The sequence below is a fragment of the Carassius auratus genome, chromosome 38, assembly GCF_003368295.1.
Source record: "Carassius auratus strain Wakin chromosome 38, ASM336829v1, whole genome shotgun sequence".
NCBI lineage: Eukaryota > Metazoa > Chordata > Actinopteri > Cypriniformes > Cyprinidae > Carassius > Carassius auratus.
Window position 1 is genome coordinate 6311026 of NC_039280.1, and position 16742 is coordinate 6327767.

A 16742-nucleotide genomic window follows, 5' to 3' on the forward strand; every position below is an offset into this window, starting at 1 on the left:
GATAAAAAATATTACCCGGTCTTTCTATAAAGAGCATACTTTTTATAGTTATGTCAAGGTCTAAAATATTTTATGTAGAAATTTAAAATACAAAAACATATATATACATAAGTGAATTACAAACAACTGTACATTCAGCTTCTATAACTTCTGGAATCCTGAAAATTTAATTTAAAAATACAAGGAAAATCAGGCCTTCAAATATTGCTACAAACAATGGTTCTACAATGATCAAAACAGAAGAGCTGATAACTTTTTTCAGGCATTAGAGGTTGCACATAATTTGAAGAACCATCAACTAAAATAATTTGTCATGCTTTATTTGTACAAATTCAGATATGGAGTGAATGCATTCTCTTAAGACGCAACTACCGATGTACATTATTTTAAGGCAGTTCTTTTCCCTCATAAATCACCAGATATACAAAGACATAACAACAGTAACCCAACATTTCCTAAAATCTGCATAATTTTCAGAAGATATATTAGAAAAGAGCACCAGAAATTTCTTTAGATCATTACTGTTCCTCACTAGTATAAAAGTAAAACTTATTCTATAATTACTCTTTTATCCTCTGATTTGAAGTATAAGAGTGAGAGTGTGATCAATGTTATGGCAGTATCATCTGAGGTATGTCTACAGTTGAAATCTTTTTTCCAGTTCATCAGCAATCATCTCAGCGATGGCCAGGGAGGAGCTCGCAGCGGGTGACGGGGCATTGCGTACATGCAGAATCCGGCTGCCCAGCTCTCCCTTCCCACCGTCAAACACAAAATCATCCACCAGGTTTCCTTCAGCATCCAAAGCCTGTGCACGCACCCCCGACGGCCCCCTGCACAAACCAACATGCTCAAACTTTTACAAGCAGGACAACTGTGATAAAAAATAAGAACTTCTATGCCTTCTAAAATCTTTCTCAATAGAGAGTTTGTGTGTCGGTACCTGAGGACATCACTGGGGCTCAGTTCAGGTATGAACTTCTGCAGGTTCTTTACCTGAGCACTGGTAAACACACCTCTATATATTTCTCCCATTCCATACGCAATATTCTTCATTACCAGCCTCTGCAGACCCCTACATACACACACATGAGGAAGGGGCCTAGTTTTTAATTCCACAAGCTATTTAGAATGAACATACCTATGTATTTAAAGAAATATTCTCGGTTCAGTAAGTCATTGTGTGAACACAGAACTGGGATAATTTTAATTTTTATTAATTTAATTTTTGTAGTAATCAATATTATGATAAAAGTGTTGTTGATTGAGTTAAACTGAGCCTTGAATATTCCTTTAAGTGAACTCTATGTATGAAAATGTGTCAATATGAGTGTACACTACTGTTATGAATCAATATGACTTTACACTACTTAAATCTTTTTTTTCTTCTTTTTTTTTTTTAAAGTATCTTATGCTCATGCATTTACATGAGCAAAAATACAGTAACAAAAAACAAGTAATATTGTGAAATAGTATTACAATTTAAAATAACTGTTTTCTATTTTAATATATTTCAAAATGTAATTGTGACCCTAGAACACATAACCAGTCATAAGTAGCACGGCAGCAATCTCCAACAATACATTGTATGGGTCAAAATTATTGATTTTTCTTTTATGCCAAAAATCATTAGGATATTAAGTAAAGATCAAGTTCCATGAAGATATTTAGTAAATTTCCTCCCGTAAATATATAAAAACTTAATTTTTGATTAGTAATATGCATTGCTAAGAACTTAATTTGGACAACTTTGAAGGCGATTTTCTCAATATTTTAATTTTTCTGCACTCTCAGATTCCAGATTTTTAAATAGTTGCTTCTCAGCCAAATATTGTTCTATTCTAACAAACAATACACTAATGGAAAGCTTATTTCTTCAGCTTTCAGATGATGTATGAATGTATGAACATTCCCTAATGTAACGAAAAATGTACCCTAATGACTGGTTTTGTGGTCCTGGGACACAATGTCCCAGCTTACTTAAAAAAAATATTATTATAAGCAATGTTGAAAACAGCTGCAGCTTAATATTATAGTTTTTAAGATTAACTAATGAATACAAAGTTCAAAAGAACAGCATTTATTTGAGACTGAAATCTTTTGAAAATGTTTTTACTATAACTTCTGATCAATTTAAGTTGATATTTGATAACTGATTTAAAAAATATCTTACTGACCCCAAACTTTTGAACTTCTATACACAAAAGTGTATTTCACTGTACCTGTAGGAGACCGCATTAACGAAGTCTTGTGTGTCGAAGTCAAAGAGTTTATACCCCTCTCGTTTAAAAGCCAACACAGCGTTTGGACCAAGCCAGACGCTACCGTCCATACGAGGAGTGAAATGGAATCCAAGAAATGGGAACCGTGGGTTTGGCACCTCAGCACACAAACAGAGTCCTTAAACACACGTTCTCATATATCTGTGTATTATGTGTTTGTGTGGGGTGTTTCTACTCACAGGGTAGATGTTGCCCCTGACCAGGTAGTTTTTCTCCGGCTTAAGAACCAGGTAATCTCCTCTGAAGGGAACGATACGGGGCTCTGAACTACAGCCAGATATCTCAGACAGCCGATCAGCATAAAGGCCTCCACACGTCAACACAAACCGACACCTCACCTCCTCCCCCTGCTCACAAACACAGCCATACTAAGAAAGAAACCAACCCAAAAGATCCTAAAAACACCATTCACACAAATCTGTTTCTCACCTGTGAGCTGTGGATGATGATGGGATATTTCAGCCCTAAACAGATATACAGGGATGAATACAGTAATATTGACGGGGGAAAAAAAGGTCTGAGACATTGAGCTAATCATATGACTTACCTTCAGCATTCCCAGCTGGGCTTTCTGCCGCCACCTTAATGTCAGATGCTTCAAAGTCAGTTATCACAGTGCCACCTGCTTCCTGGAAGTCCTTACCGTAGGTCAGAGCTACTAACCGCCAGTCAACAATCCCTGTGTTTGGAGAGTCTAATGCCATGATGCCCTGTGTATAAACAAAAAAATACCATTCGTTATTTCATGAAGAGTCCATTCTCTGACTGACTGATCCATATTCTACACAAAAACGGCACAAACTCTTCTTATTATGAAAGGTCACATTATAGTCTTTAATTGTTGTATTATATATTAAAAAATATTATCTATAAACCAAAAAGTGATTAGTTACATTTCTTGACATTTGGATGATCTCTCTTTATTGGGATTAAAACAAATATTTTTTAAGTATTGGGTGTTTGTTATTTTACTATAATTTTTTTCTGCAGTTTTTTTTTGTATATTTTGTTATAAATGCCAATAAATAAAATATTAAAAAAAGTTACACAATACTTTTAAGTAAGGATATTACTTGGATGCAATAAATTGAGCAGAATTGACATTCTTTAGGTTGAAAAATTTTTATATTTCAAATAAATGCTTTTCTTTTCAACTTTCTATTTATCGGTACAAGTGTTTTCAATATTGATGATAATAAGAAATGTTTCTTGAGCACCAAATCATCATATTAGAATGACTTCTGAAGGCTAATGACTGCTGAAAATTCAGCTTCGCCATCACAGGAATTAATTTAGATTTTAAAATCTATTCAAATAGAATAATGCGATTTTAAATTGTACAAATATTTTACAATGTTACAATTTTTCCTGTATTTTAATAAAATAAATTCCTCAATTTGACGTTGTCTTCTTTCAAAAACATAAAAAAATCTTTCCAACCCCAAACTTTCGAACCGTAGTGAATGTGAAGGCCAGCTTCAACATAAACTGACGTAACCACTGAGGTTATACAAAATATATATGCATATATGATACTCATAAATAAGTTAATATTTCAGTGTTTGAAACAGCAGGCCTAAGGTCACCTGAATCAGGTAAAGGTTTGATGACAGCGCTTTTGCAATCTGCTGGTTATTGATCAAACCAATGGATGGTACATAAGTGGAAAATATGGACCCTATGTTTCATTAACACAGACACGTGTCACTCACCCTGCAGTACGGCTCTTTCTCTCGGATGGCCTTGGCGTCAATCAGACGCAGATCTTGTACATTGTTCACCTGGCCGCGTTCATATAGAGCTTTCAGACGGGGGATCTCCTCTCTCTCCAATGCTACGATAAGCTGAAGTCACAAACACACACACTGGATACTACAGAAACAAATCTCTTTGGTATTTGTGGTTTTAAGGGGGCCTTTGCTCATTCTCACCTTGCCACATTTCTTATAAGGCACACCTTTCTTCTGGCAGTACTGATATGTTAACATGGCTCCACGAACACAAAGCTGAGCCTTCAGAGAGCCTGGTGTGTAGTATATCCCAGAGTGGATCACACCACTGTTATGACCTGTCTGATGGAGAGCTGCGGGAAGGAATAAACAAAATAAATGAATTTAAAATCAGGGCAGATATTAAAAATAATCTAGGACAAACAAGCACTTACAAAGCTCCTTTTCTTTCTCCAGCAGAGTAAAGGTGAGGTTTGGGTGCCTGAGGATCAGCTCTCTGGCAGAGGCCAGTCCAACAATCCCTCCACCAACAACAGCAACATCAAACGAGCTACACAATATAATGGTATAATATTAGTAATCTGATATTATATATTTAACTGAAGTTGATGTTAAATCATTTAATATTACTGTAAAAAAATGTATAATGATGAATTTAATATAATTCATTATAAGCTGTGATGCCTAAATTCATTTGAACATCTCAAATGTCTAATTTTAGTTTGTAGTGTTTTTGTTTTTTTACTTTAATATCGGTGCACCCTTAACTAATGTCACTGAATGCATTCTGACTACAGGATCACGCTGTTATAATAACCATACTAATACCAAGTCAGACTGCAGCCGAGGTCATTTTAATAGCAGAATACTTGTGTCACAGTACTGTGTACTGGTGTCTCAATAACTCTGTAGTGCTCTAGATATTCTCACCCGCTGTGGTGTGCAGCTCTGCACGTTGCATACTTTGATCCCTGTGTCAGTAAGAGCGCGCACACAGATCCTGTACCGAAAGTTCGTATCATTATTCCACAAATTACGTTTTCACTTTTTACTACAGACTTATTATAAGCATGTAATCATAGTGCAAGTCGGTGACCCGGTACAGTTTCTTCTCGAGTAAAGGAATCTTCTCTCTGTTAGGACGCTGTCTCTGTCCTTCGTAGCCCCGCCCCTGACGTACACTCCCTGACCAATGGGAACTCGAGACGTGGTGACGTAACGGGTGAAAGATCAGCGAGCGCGCATGCCATCAGAGCGTAAACAGACACTGAGCGCAAGCGCATACAACAGCAGCGACCTAAACCGAAGGGTCAGTTTTTTAGGATTTACACTATTTTATTCTAGCAGTTGATATATATGTGTATGGTATGAACCGATTGTCTGGGAGCTGTACTACATTTAGATGTTTGATAGGTTAATACGTTGTCCTTCATGTTCAATGACACGACCATCAGCGTACACGATCAGAAAGTGTCATTGAACAGTGGATCTTTATACTTTCATATCTCACCTCTTTCCTTCTCTATATTTCATCCAGGAATGAGGTTGCTGACCTGGTCAACGCGGAGGATTGTTTCCGCACACAAGCAGGCTTCAGGGGGCAGTCGTGAGTTCTGGGGGTGGCTCAATGCTGTTTTCAACAAGTAATTTTTGGATGTTTTTAAAAACAACAGTTATGTAACTAGTTTAATATTTTTCTAATGTCATAATTTATTTCCTTTCCCAGCCCACAGCAGACTGTTAAGCACCTGAGGCCAATTACAACAAACACAATGTTGTGTGAGAGCCACAAATACCTATAAAGGGACAAATCAATGTCTAGGGTAATTAGTCTGTAGAATGATAATTCCGTAGACGGAGGAATCCATGTGGAGACTAATCTAAGCCTGCTAATTCACAACAACAGCTCTTATTTAGAGTCTGAACTTAATACCAATTTAATACCATAATCTAGTGTGGTTTATGTGCATCATTTCTTTTTAGTTTCAGCAGTTCACTTGAACAGTCCTGAAGTGTGGCATTTGAAAAGTTCCATGTAGAACAATACTGTACAAACTATTTAATAGTGGTCAACAAATGTGTCTTTCAACACGCTAAAAATCTGTGTTGCTGCTGGCTGCTATAATATTAATATACTGTAGTACAGTTCAGTCACAAAAATAAGATAAACAGCGCCAAAAAAATCAAAAGTGAGATTTTATTTATATTTATTTAAACAAACAAAAAAACAATACTGGTATTAAGTTAATCAGAAATGACTTCTATTTTTAACGTCATGTTATATAATGTTATAAATCGTTTTCTATTTTGAATAAATGCTGTTGAATTCCTTACAAAAATTATTCATTTTCAACAAAAATTAAGCAGCACAACTGTATTCAACATTGATAATAATAATAATTGTTTCTTGAGCATCAAATCAGCATATTAGAATGATTTCTGAAGGATCATGTCACACAAGACTGGAGTAATTATGCTGAAAAGCTGAAATATTCAGCTTTTCTGTAACAGGAAAAGATTACATTTTGAAATATATTCAAATAGAAGAGTTAATCTTAATCTGTAATAATATTTCACAATATTACTGTTTTTCCTGTATCTTTGATCAAATAAATGCAGCATTGGTGAGCATAAAAGACTTTGAACAATAGTCTATTCAAAACGAAAAATGTGCACAATCCATCAAAAAATGGCAAAAAGCAGATTATTAATTGGCCTGTAACTGGTTTTAGATGGCATGTCAGCTTTCCAGATGCAGTGATTCAGAGTTGTTGTGTTCTTTGATCAATACAGAGTTGATTATGAACGCATTAAAGCAGTGGGTCCTGATCGAGCCGCTGCCGAATGGCTCCTGAGATGTGGTGCAAAAGTCCGGTTCCGTGGCTTCGACCGCTGGCAGCACGACTACAACGGACTCCCGACTGGGCCGTTGGGCCGGTACCGGATAGAAGCTATTGATGCCACAGAGTCCTGCATCATGTATCGTGGTTTTGATCATCTGGGTAAGTGATCGATTAAACTCATAAACACTCTTCTCACTGCCCTGAACCCATTACCTTCGTGTAGCAGAATTATCTTTTAACCATTAGCATTGTGACATGAGCTATACAAATTTAATGAAATCATCAGTGAATGGAGAAGGTCAAACACCTGGCGCAACTCTAAGATCTCTTACTCAATTAGCTTCAGCAAAACAGTCTTGCATTATTTATTAAATTAGACCCCAGAGAGGGAAAGTTTGTAAGGACGCTACCATGTGTGTGTGAGATGTGGTGAGATACTGAGACACCGTGTGTGTGTCACAGGTGAGGATGAGACACTGTCTGTGTGTCACAGGTGAGGATGAGAGGTTCAGATGTGGGGAAAAAGTGACGTAAAGCTCAGGGGTGTTTTACACAGACAGATACAGTGCATTTCTACTCTTACTGTACTCAATATGACAACATCAGCCAAACCCTAACTTGCTTGTTTCACCTAGTAATATGCTGACCAACTGATTACATCAGAGTTTGGCAATTTTGCATTATATTCAGGATTTCTGTGGATGCAGAAGACAGAAATGATAATAAATCAAAATATTCAGTCAAACACAATGACACTCACACTTAAATTAATGCAATTTAATATGTAATTATAATTATTTTAATATGTATGAAATCCAGCTACATAAAATAACTAATTAAAAGTGCTACAGATATTTATTTTTCAAATGAATACTGTTCTTTTGAACTTTTTATTTATCAAAAAATCCTGAAAAAAAAGTATCAGTTCCCGCAAAAATATTAATCAGCACAACTGATGAAATTAATGCATGCATCCCTGCATAATATATATATATATGTATAATTTATTTATTATTATTTTTTTTCAAAAAGGTTAAAAAGGGTTGCTGAGCTGTGGGATTATATTATTATTTACCAAAGGCATCTAAAGAATTGTTGGTACTAAAACACCTTTGTTTTTGTATTTAGAGGGTCTTGAGCATGTAGAGGAAATCAGGTTCAATAAGTGTATTTATATAGAAGACACCTGTCTGGAGCGTTTGAGTCAAATAAAGACACTGCAGGACAGTTTAAAGAACATGACGATAGTTTCCTGTGGCAACGTGACAGATAAAGGAATCATCACTCTTCATCAGCTCAGGTATGACAACAGCATCTTTTATTTCAGTTTAGCTGTCATTATTGCCCATGATTTTGTGTGTATGCCGTATGGGCATTGTAATTGGTTGATGCTGATCATCTCAAATGACCAACTATTGGAGAATTAATCAGCCAGGGTTGCTTTTCCCAGAAGCAGTGTGAGTCTAAAGGAATAGTTCATTCAAAAATGAAAATGTTCTGATCATAGAGACCACTGCTGCCAAAAGTGGTCAGCCCCTGGCTGATATATTGGTTTGTCAAAATCAGTGACTTCTGCTATTGAAACCATAAGTGTCTGATTGTGTGTGTGTGTGTGTGTGTGTGTTAGGAACCTGGAGCGGCTGCTTCTCAGTGATCTGCCTGCTTTAAAAGATAAAGATCAGACTGTGGACAGACTCCAGACTGCACTTCCCAGACTCACCATAGAACTGGACCTTGATTAGCCAATCACAGTGCTTCTCAGAATGCATTTGGAAAACCACAGCTATCACAGCTTTATGACCAGGCCAGACAAGCCCTCTGGCTGATGTCCATGACTGCTGTGGCAACAGTATCCAAGCAACTGAGCATCCCAGGGACGGATGCAGAGAGCTCCTGTGCCTTAGAGGCCAGTCAGCAACACCCAATTAGATTTGATTCAACAAAACTGAGTTTTGTCAGACCACCCGGGGGAGCTGAACAATGTTATATTGCTATTATCAATAAATCTTCAACCGTTTGTTGTTGTGTTCTTCATACACTTCTTGTTTCATTTCTTATGAAGAAGCTATAGAAACAAATATATGTTGCAGCAAGCACTTTAATGATTTAGTCTGAAAACAAACAATCCATCTATTTTAACACAAAAAACACATTTGCAAATCACACTGAATTTGGCATTTGCTGCAAGTCACTGGTGCAATTATTAGCACCACTCATAAAGGCAACAAAAAGATCATTATGTCCACAATGAATGAATGAGGCATTTATATAGCGCTTTATTGTGTATTGCTGTACACCCAAAGCGCTTACAGGCTTATTTCCAGGCCCACACAGAAAGAGCATTTCAAACAAGTTCTATACATCCCCAAACACTTCATTTATTAAATATTTTGGCTAATTTGATCATGCTTTCAGCAACTCAGAATTCTGATTTTTAAAATCCATTCCATAATGCAAAATTCCAGTCTTTTATATACAGAAAATCTGAAAATGTTTGTTGATTTTTTTTCTGGGTCTGGTTACGTCTCTAGAAATTATTTTAGTCACATATACACACTTCAAACATCATTAGGATTTATAACTATGTAAAATGTCTGGATCTAATAGAGGTGTAAAAAAAAAAAAATCTGTCCCACAGAGCAAACTCTTCTATAGCCCTGAAGTCAGTTTCTAATCAAACTATCAAGCACAGCACAGCATTCAGTTTTAACGCTATTATTATTGCTGTTGTCATTTTATATATTACAGAAATGCCTCTGTGAGTCTTCGCTTTGGCAGTGTGACATCATTGTTCTACAAGCAGAGCAGAGCCCTTTGTCTATCTCACACACACACACATACACACACACACACATCAGATGGGAGGTGGTCGGTAGGCTCTCGGGTTCCTGATGAGTCAATAAATCATATGTTGGGTAGATGATAGTTGAATTTGCGCAGGTTGTTGTAGTATTTTCTGTTTTCCACGGCTGGGAAGACCGTACTGCTGGCCAACTGAGGCAGATACTACAAAAGACAGAGAACAGGGATGTAAAATATTCAAGTAAATTGGAGATTTTTATGACCAAAATGTTTTATTAAATAATTTGTTGTACTTCATTTAGTAATGTAGTTATCTTTATACCTGAAAATAAGTAAGTAAATAAAGAAAATAAGAACATACAGTAAACATAAATACAACCCCAATTCCAGAAAAGTTGGGACATTTTACAAAACGTCCCAAATTTTCTCTTTTATTTAAATACACTTTTGTTAATAAACTTTTATTTAATTGACAAATGTAAAAAAATATATATATTCCAAAGTCAACATCAACATTTGTTCATATTTACATAATAAAATGATGTCGTCCAAGTGAAAACACTGAACATTTTTCTTTGTACTTTAGTCAGTTAAATATTTTTATATATTTTGAAAATGTGATGGCAAAACTGAATTTTCAGCATCGCCACTACAGTCTTCAGTGTCACATGATCCTTCAGAAATCATTCTAATATATTGATTAACTGCTTAAGAAACATTTATTACTATTATTATTATTATTATATAGCTCTGATATATAAATATATGAATATCTACTGGAATAATTGATAACTGCTGAACTCCACAGCTTCAAATACAATAAAGGCTAGGTGTGAGTGTTGTAGTTGTGGCTACAGACCCCAGGAGGCAGGTGTTTGCGTGGCTGGCGTGTGCGTCTCTTGCGGTCCAGTTCACGTGTCACACTCTCGCTCTCTTCTCTCAGACTGTCAAAGTATGGCAGCTCCAGTAACTGCTCACAGGAGAGCCTCTCAGCCGGGTCCATCCGCAGACAACCCTGAGAAAGACAGAGAGACGTGCTGATACTGGTTCTGAGTGAGCAGAGGACTTCTGTATGACTGGTTTGTGTGTTTCACTGACCTTCATCAGGCTCAGCGCCTGGTACGAGATATTTGGGTACTTCAGTTCAAGAGGCTCCTGTAGATGAGACACACATATCGAGTGTGAACAGGTTTCCTTTCCAGGTCTACAGAAAGAAACTTATGCAGAATCAAAACTCATCTCACCATCCCCTGTGGTTCAGGGACACAAACTCCGCTGAAGAACTGGTTAGTGCTGAACACCTGCTGGTGTCGAGGAATCAACTCGCCTATGAACACAACAACACACAAATGAACTCTATTCATCACATGCATCCATTCACAAATCATATGAACAGCTGGACTTATGTGCATTTCTTACCCAGAGTTTTCCTGATCAGATACAGCTGGTCTACATCAGATTTTCCCGGCCATAAAGGAGCACCAGAGAGCAGCTCTGCAAACACACAGCCTACTGCCCAGACGTCTACTGGCGGCCCATACTGTGTGTCCCCTACTAACAGTTCTGGAGCTCGGTACCACCGCGTCGCTACATAATCCGTGTAATAATCACATGGACCCGCTGGAAAACAAGCAAGCTATTAGATGAATGGGAAGTTGAAGGCAGGGAGTGTGTGTGTGTGTGTGTGTGTGTGTGTTTGTGTGGATGGATTATGTGTGTACACGCACTGAGGATCCTGGCAAAGCCAAAGTCACAGAGTTTGATGACCTGATGTTTGGTGATGAGAATATTTTCAGGCTTCACATCTCTGTGGATACACTAAAAACACACATTTTTAAATCACCCAGAGAGTCTCCTAAAACATCAGATTTAAAAACAATATTAAAGGGGTCCTATTATGCTCTTTTACAACGTCTTGATTTTGTTTTGGGAGTGTATTAGAACTGGCTATTATACAAGGTTCTTCGAAAAACACAATACCACTCTCCCCAGTATGGCATGAACGGCTTGAATAGTTCCTGCATTAAATGAAGGCCCACCTTCTGGTATACAAGATGTGGCCAGGTTGTGTTGTGATTGACAAGCATTCGGAGGAAAATGTCCCGCCTCTTACCAAAGATGCCTGCTGCTAGCTTCAGTTTAAATATTGCGTTAAAAAAATAAATACATTTGAGTGCGATTTAAACCCGGATGACTGTAACCCCTCTAAACTCGTCTGTCTGAAAATATGCATTGTAGTTCAAACGAGTCATTTGCTGTAGTTTTGGAAAATAAAAAAACTTGTATCTCGTTGTATCTCCTTTTGAATTTGACTTTGAGCTTTGTAACATTGCAGACCTTTTTTATGCTCAAACAGCAACATCACAGACTAACTAAAGTTGAAAAAGTGAAAAAGCATAATAGCACCCCTTTAAGATATTTTACTAAATCTATAATGACTCATTGACACACTTCTTTCATAGAGTTATGAGGTAGTGGATCCACTAAAATAGGTGCTGGATCCAATTCTGGACTGTTCATGAAATGTATACAGGCCAAAACATGATATTGTGCATTTACTAAAACAGATGGCAGATCCAATTTGTGGAATTGGGGGTGCGGAAATTTGGTATTACATTTATTCCTAGACTTGTGATTGTAAAATAAAATAAATCCATCTATATATTTAACTAATTTAAAGAATTTGAATACTTTTTGCAATGTAAATATTTCCTAGTATTAGTAATATTTTCCTTCATTTAGAAAAAGAAATCTTTATCAGAGTGTTTAAAGTCAACTAAAATGAAAACTGAACCATACAAAATTGATTATTAATTTAAATTGAATATTTGATATGAATAATAATTAAGAAAGATTTAGGTGTAAGATGTTGCCAGGCCAACAAAGTTTTTTCCCCTTATTTTAAAGTCTAAAAATCAATGTACTGAAATAACTAATACTAAAACTGAAAAAAAGATATATATAGAAAAATAACAAAAACTGATAAAAATGCACAACAAACTTGAAAATGAAAAATATAAAAATGGAAACTGATTCAAAATAACAATAAATACTGTAATTCAATGGTACTAAAATAATACGGTTCTTCATGTATTTAAAATCACAAAATATTGTTCTAGCAGTATAAAAGCAGCTGCCTTTATATTATATAAAGGGATACTTTTTAACTCTGAGAAAATAATCCTGTTAAGAAGGTAATAGAGTGGGAGAAAGCAGCAGCTATTCAGAAATTCTTACATTTTGTTTGTGGCAGAAGTTCACAGCCTGAAGTGTTTGCCAGATGATGCTTTTAACCATGTGTTCTGGAACGCTGAGTGAACACAAACAAAAAAGTGTTACAATGCAGTTACTGGAACACAAACCTCATTTCTAATTTAAACAATCATTCTTCTCTGCTCCTACTGAACTCCACACTAGCCCTGTAGGTTCTGATGATATAGTGTGTATGTGCATGTATGAGTGCTCTATTGTGGGACTTCTGTTGATTCTTGACTTGTAAATCAAGAGGACGACACATAAAGAGTTAAATGTTGTTAAATGTTTAACAGCGTCTCCCTCAAGTGCACCGCAGAGGACAAATGCATCCTGCTGTAAACATTCCACCAAAGACATGCTGGGCGGCATAGCAACAAAAACACAATATGTGTGTTAGTGTGAGAAACACAGCGCTGTTTTATTGGTGTGACTACATGTGTGTGTTCTCACCCTCTTGTGTATCTGTCCAGCTCATTTAGGACGGTGTGGTCGCAGTACTCAAACACCAGGTGCAGTTTTCTCTTTCTTCTGAACACCTCGATCAGATTCACCAGGTTTGGATGTTTCAGTTGCTAAATACACACAATTTGATGAACAAATTAGGATTTGTATGGGTGAAAACATATCCAAAAAGGTCTAAGAACACTAGAGAAAATGCTTCTTAAGTTTTTCAGAGCATCCTAGTATTTAGTTTGTCCACTTTTGCTTTAAAGATGAATGCCGCAAGTCTGTGTAAAACCCAATAATCATGTTTTCCAGTATTATTTGAGAAGTTTTAAGAAGCATTTTGTGCTTTAACAAAAGGCTGATCATCTGTTTAGAAAAATTCACATGGCCTATGTCACAAATGTACTTATTTTTATAGTGAGAAAATACTGCAGAATCTTAAATATTTCTTATTCATTTTGCATCATTAAAATCCTAGAACTTTATTTACAGGTTTTAAATGATAAAACATCCATATTTCAATGCAGTCTGAGAACCCACTTTGTATGTATACATTTGATTTAGCATTCAAGTGTTTAGCAACTGTTAAAAAAGATAAGCAGCCTTAATTCTTATTAAATGTGTTTCATAACACACCCCATAGCACTGTTGATATTAACTAAAACTTTTTTATTTTTTATTTTAGATAACTGAAATTAAGCTCAAATAAAATAAAATATAAATATTAGAAGGGAAGTTTTTATTAAATGGAAATGTTGTCTTTGCAACTAACTGAGATAAATTGGCTAAAGTACAAATTTTCTAAAACTAAAATAAAAATAAATCTTTATGGAAATATTTGTATTTATTTTAAATGTTTCCATTAAGCTTTATTTTTATTTTAGTTTTTATTAATAAATTAATCATTTTATTTTATATTATTAATATTATTATTATTTTATCAATAATACAAAATAAAATTATGGATTTATTAACAAAAATGACAAAAGCACTTAACAACTGACTAAAATTAAAATGAAAACCTAAAAAAAATAAGGTAATTAAAAATATTAACAAATATCGTAATAGAAGGCCTATATAAACAATAATAACACGGCCCCATATAACAGAAACAAATCAGTTTCCACCCCAGAATAAATCCTAACCATCTTCAACTGCAAGAGTTCAGACGTTTAGAGATTTGATTAAACTGGAACTTCCTTTAAAGACAAAACAGTAGATAATTTAAACATGATCACAGAATATTTTCTCAGCCCAGAGTCAAATAAATGGATTAAAGTCTGTGGTACAGTACAGTAACATTCTGACGAAGAAAAAGGGAGGGGAAGGAAACAAGTAGAACATTTATCCATCCATTCATGCATAGCAGAGTGAAATGAATTGGTGAGCCAGTGTTGGCTGACATGCTAGATCTTCAAAGGGCCACTGCTTTGCTCTCAGCTCAAAGGAAAGAGTTTGCAAATCACAAGAGCTCCAGACACTGATTATTAAAACATTCTGTCGCCACGCATCCACTAAAGAGACAAAAATAATAATACTAAGTCTACAAACTATGATAGTAGCAAAACAAATGCTTGGGGGACTATCTTTAACCAGATAAGACCAACAAACCATTTTATTCTGGTTTAAATGGGATTATATCAGCAGCGTAAGACTGAGTGTTTACCTTCAGCATGCGGATTTCTCTGAGTGCTATTTTCTTAATGATGGGATCATCCTCAGACTCCACAAACTTCTTGATGGCAACGATCTGTCCGGTGTCTTTATTCCTGCACTTGAACACGACTCCGTACGAGCCTTCCCCGATCTTACTGATCTTCTCATACTTCTCCATCTCTGTGACACCAAACAGCAGAACAAACACCTTGATTTTGATTGAAATCTGAAAAATTGCAGCCAAATAATTTTTTGTGAATGACATATATGGCTGAAGATAAAAATGCTATGACACATTTAATTTGAACTTTATTCCATGTTACAGTGTAATTACACAAAGTATTACCACTATATGTAACAAGGACACAGTAAAATAAACTATTACCAGAATTCTTACTGTATATTGTTCATGGCCTCTTACCTTTTTAAAAATAACCTTTAAAATTGTCATGGGCCACTAAAAGTTCACCTTCGACCCCACTAGGACACCAAACTTTATTCCTCACATTATTTTTTTAAATTTACATATTATCTACAGGTCACTAAACCTTATTTCTTAATTAAATTCTTTTAGATGCCAATTAATTTGTAATACGTGTTGAAAGGAAGGCATTACTGTTATATACATGACTGGTAATAAAGATCCTTTCTGGTCAAGTCAACTGCTCGAGTGTACACAGTTTAGTGTTCAAACTTAACATTGTAAAATAAAAACATACTTCTTATGTTATCTTATAATACATATATATAGAGATATACAGCTTACCTTACAATGTCTCATTCAAATATTTGCTTTATGATAAAAAAAATAAAAATGAAAGCGAACACAAATAGCAACTTCCTGAGTTCGAAATGTGTCAGATACCCGGAGCAGTGTGTTGTCGTGTGACTCTGACGGACAGATAGAGCCGTGTGTCCGCGCGCCGTGAGAATGTGTTTGAGTTCGCATGGAGAAGAAAACACGCTATTTACAAGCTGCAGGTCGCCATAGAAACAGATCCGACGCCCCGCCTCCGCTCCGCGCGAGCTTCAATCTGCACAGCAACACGCTGCAAGCGCAGAACTATCCGCTCGACCTGACCTCAGATCAGCCGTTTATGAGACGAGAGCCGTGGGACTGTAAATCCCTGCTTCCGATGACATAAATCAAAATGCCACGCAGTTTTTTCCACTTGTACTTACACACACACACAACACTGCGCGCGAGCGTAAGGTAACAATCTCACGCGCATAAAATAGGATACGTCTATGTAAATCACGCCTTTTCCGCATATACATCTATGTTACCAGAGAATGTTCTTTCTTATTAAATCAACTCTAAAAACAACAAACGAATCCCTCTGTTGATCACACTGTGACTCTGGACCACAAAACCAGTCATAAGGGTCTTTTTTTAAATACATATTCCATTGATGTATGATTTGTTAGGATAGGACAAAAGAGATACAACTAGCTTCTTTGAAAATCTGGATGGAATCTGAGGGTGCAAAACAATCAAATTATTGAGTAAATCGTCTTTAAAGTTGTCCAAAATTAAGTTCTTAGCAAAGCATATTAATAAAAAAAATTATATAGCCTATTTATGGTAGGAAATTTACAAAATATCTTAAATGGAACATGATCTTTACTTAATATCATAATGATTTTTGGCTTAAAAAAATAAATTTTGACCCTTACAATCATGTATTGTTGGCTATTGCTACAAATAAAGAGTGTAATGCTCACAC

The 16742-nt window shown here is 35.9% G+C and overlaps 3 protein-coding genes across 5 annotated transcripts; 1 reads left to right on the plus strand and 2 right to left on the minus strand.

Annotated features, from left to right (window-relative positions):
- Positions 1-144: 144 nt before the first annotated feature.
- l2hgdh (L-2-hydroxyglutarate dehydrogenase) lies at positions 145-5182 on the minus strand. Its single transcript, XM_026223660.1, has 10 exons — positions 4943-5182; positions 4447-4562; positions 4214-4365; positions 3995-4126; positions 2830-2992; positions 2712-2746; positions 2462-2629; positions 2223-2380; positions 944-1075; positions 145-833 (listed from the first exon to the last, which is right to left on the minus strand). Exons 1-10 carry the CDS (start codon positions 5032-5034, stop codon positions 638-640), a joined length of 1344 nt encoding a protein of 447 aa, XP_026079445.1. The 5' UTR covers positions 5035-5182; the 3' UTR covers positions 145-637.
- Positions 5183-5233: 51 nt separating this feature from the next.
- dmac2l (distal membrane arm assembly component 2 like) lies at positions 5234-8872 on the plus strand. Its single transcript, XM_026223672.1, has 5 exons — positions 5234-5321; positions 5550-5655; positions 6806-7014; positions 7984-8155; positions 8483-8872. The coding sequence occupies exons 2-5, from the start codon at positions 5552-5554 to the stop codon at positions 8595-8597; spliced, it is 600 nt and encodes a 199-aa protein (XP_026079457.1). The 5' UTR covers positions 5234-5321; positions 5550-5551; the 3' UTR covers positions 8598-8872.
- A 110-nt stretch (positions 8873-8982) lies between these two features.
- Positions 8983-16545, minus strand: cdkl1 (cyclin dependent kinase like 1 (CDC2 related kinase)). Of its 3 annotated transcripts, none has more exons than XM_026223670.1 (10): positions 15782-16545; positions 15026-15241; positions 13363-13484; positions 12895-12967; positions 11385-11475; positions 11077-11277; positions 10902-10984; positions 10756-10812; positions 10517-10672; positions 8983-9861 (listed from the first exon to the last, which is right to left on the minus strand). In XM_026223670.1, exons 1-10 carry the CDS (start codon positions 15794-15796, stop codon positions 9760-9762), a joined length of 1116 nt encoding a protein of 371 aa, XP_026079455.1. In that variant the 5' UTR covers positions 15797-16545; the 3' UTR covers positions 8983-9759. The 3 variants fall into 3 exon arrangements, with proteins under 3 accessions (XP_026079455.1, XP_026079456.1, XP_026079454.1); XM_026223671.1 differs by having other exon boundaries at positions 15026-15195; positions 15782-16543; XM_026223669.1 differs by lacking the exon at positions 15782-16545 and having other exon boundaries at positions 15026-15761.
- Between the last annotated feature and the right edge of the window lie 197 nt (positions 16546-16742).

Bases quoted from the DNA above. Each gene is read 5' to 3' on its own strand.
- cdkl1 (XM_026223669.1), bottom strand. From the start codon at position 15,280: ATGTCATTCACAAAAAATTATTTGGCTGCAATTTTTCAGATTTCAATC. The intron at 11,476-12,894 runs GTAAGAATTTCT...GTGTGTTTTTAG, and splicing joins ACTTCTGCCACAAACAAAAT to TGTATCCACAGAGATGTGAA. The intron at 10,985-11,076 runs GTAAGAAATGCA...TTGTGTTCATAG, and splicing joins TCTGATCAGGAAAACTCTGG to GCGAGTTGATTCCTCGACAC.
- dmac2l (XM_026223672.1), top strand. From the start codon at position 5,552: ATGAGGTTGCTGACCTGGTCAACGCGGAGGATTGTTTCCGCACACAAG. The intron at 7,015-7,983 runs GTAAGTGATCGA...TTTTGTATTTAG, and splicing joins TCGTGGTTTTGATCATCTGG to AGGGTCTTGAGCATGTAGAG. The intron at 8,156-8,482 runs GTATGACAACAG...TGTGTGTGTTAG, and splicing joins ATCACTCTTCATCAGCTCAG to GAACCTGGAGCGGCTGCTTC.
- l2hgdh (XM_026223660.1), bottom strand. From the start codon at position 5,034: ATGATACGAACTTTCGGTACAGGATCTGTGTGCGCGCTCTTACTGACA. The intron at 4,127-4,213 runs GTGAGAATGAGC...TTGTGACTTCAG, and splicing joins CTTATAAGAAATGTGGCAAG to CTTATCGTAGCATTGGAGAG. The intron at 2,993-3,994 runs GTGAGTGACACG...GTTTATACACAG, and splicing joins AGAAAGAGCCGTACTGCAGG to GGCATCATGGCATTAGACTC.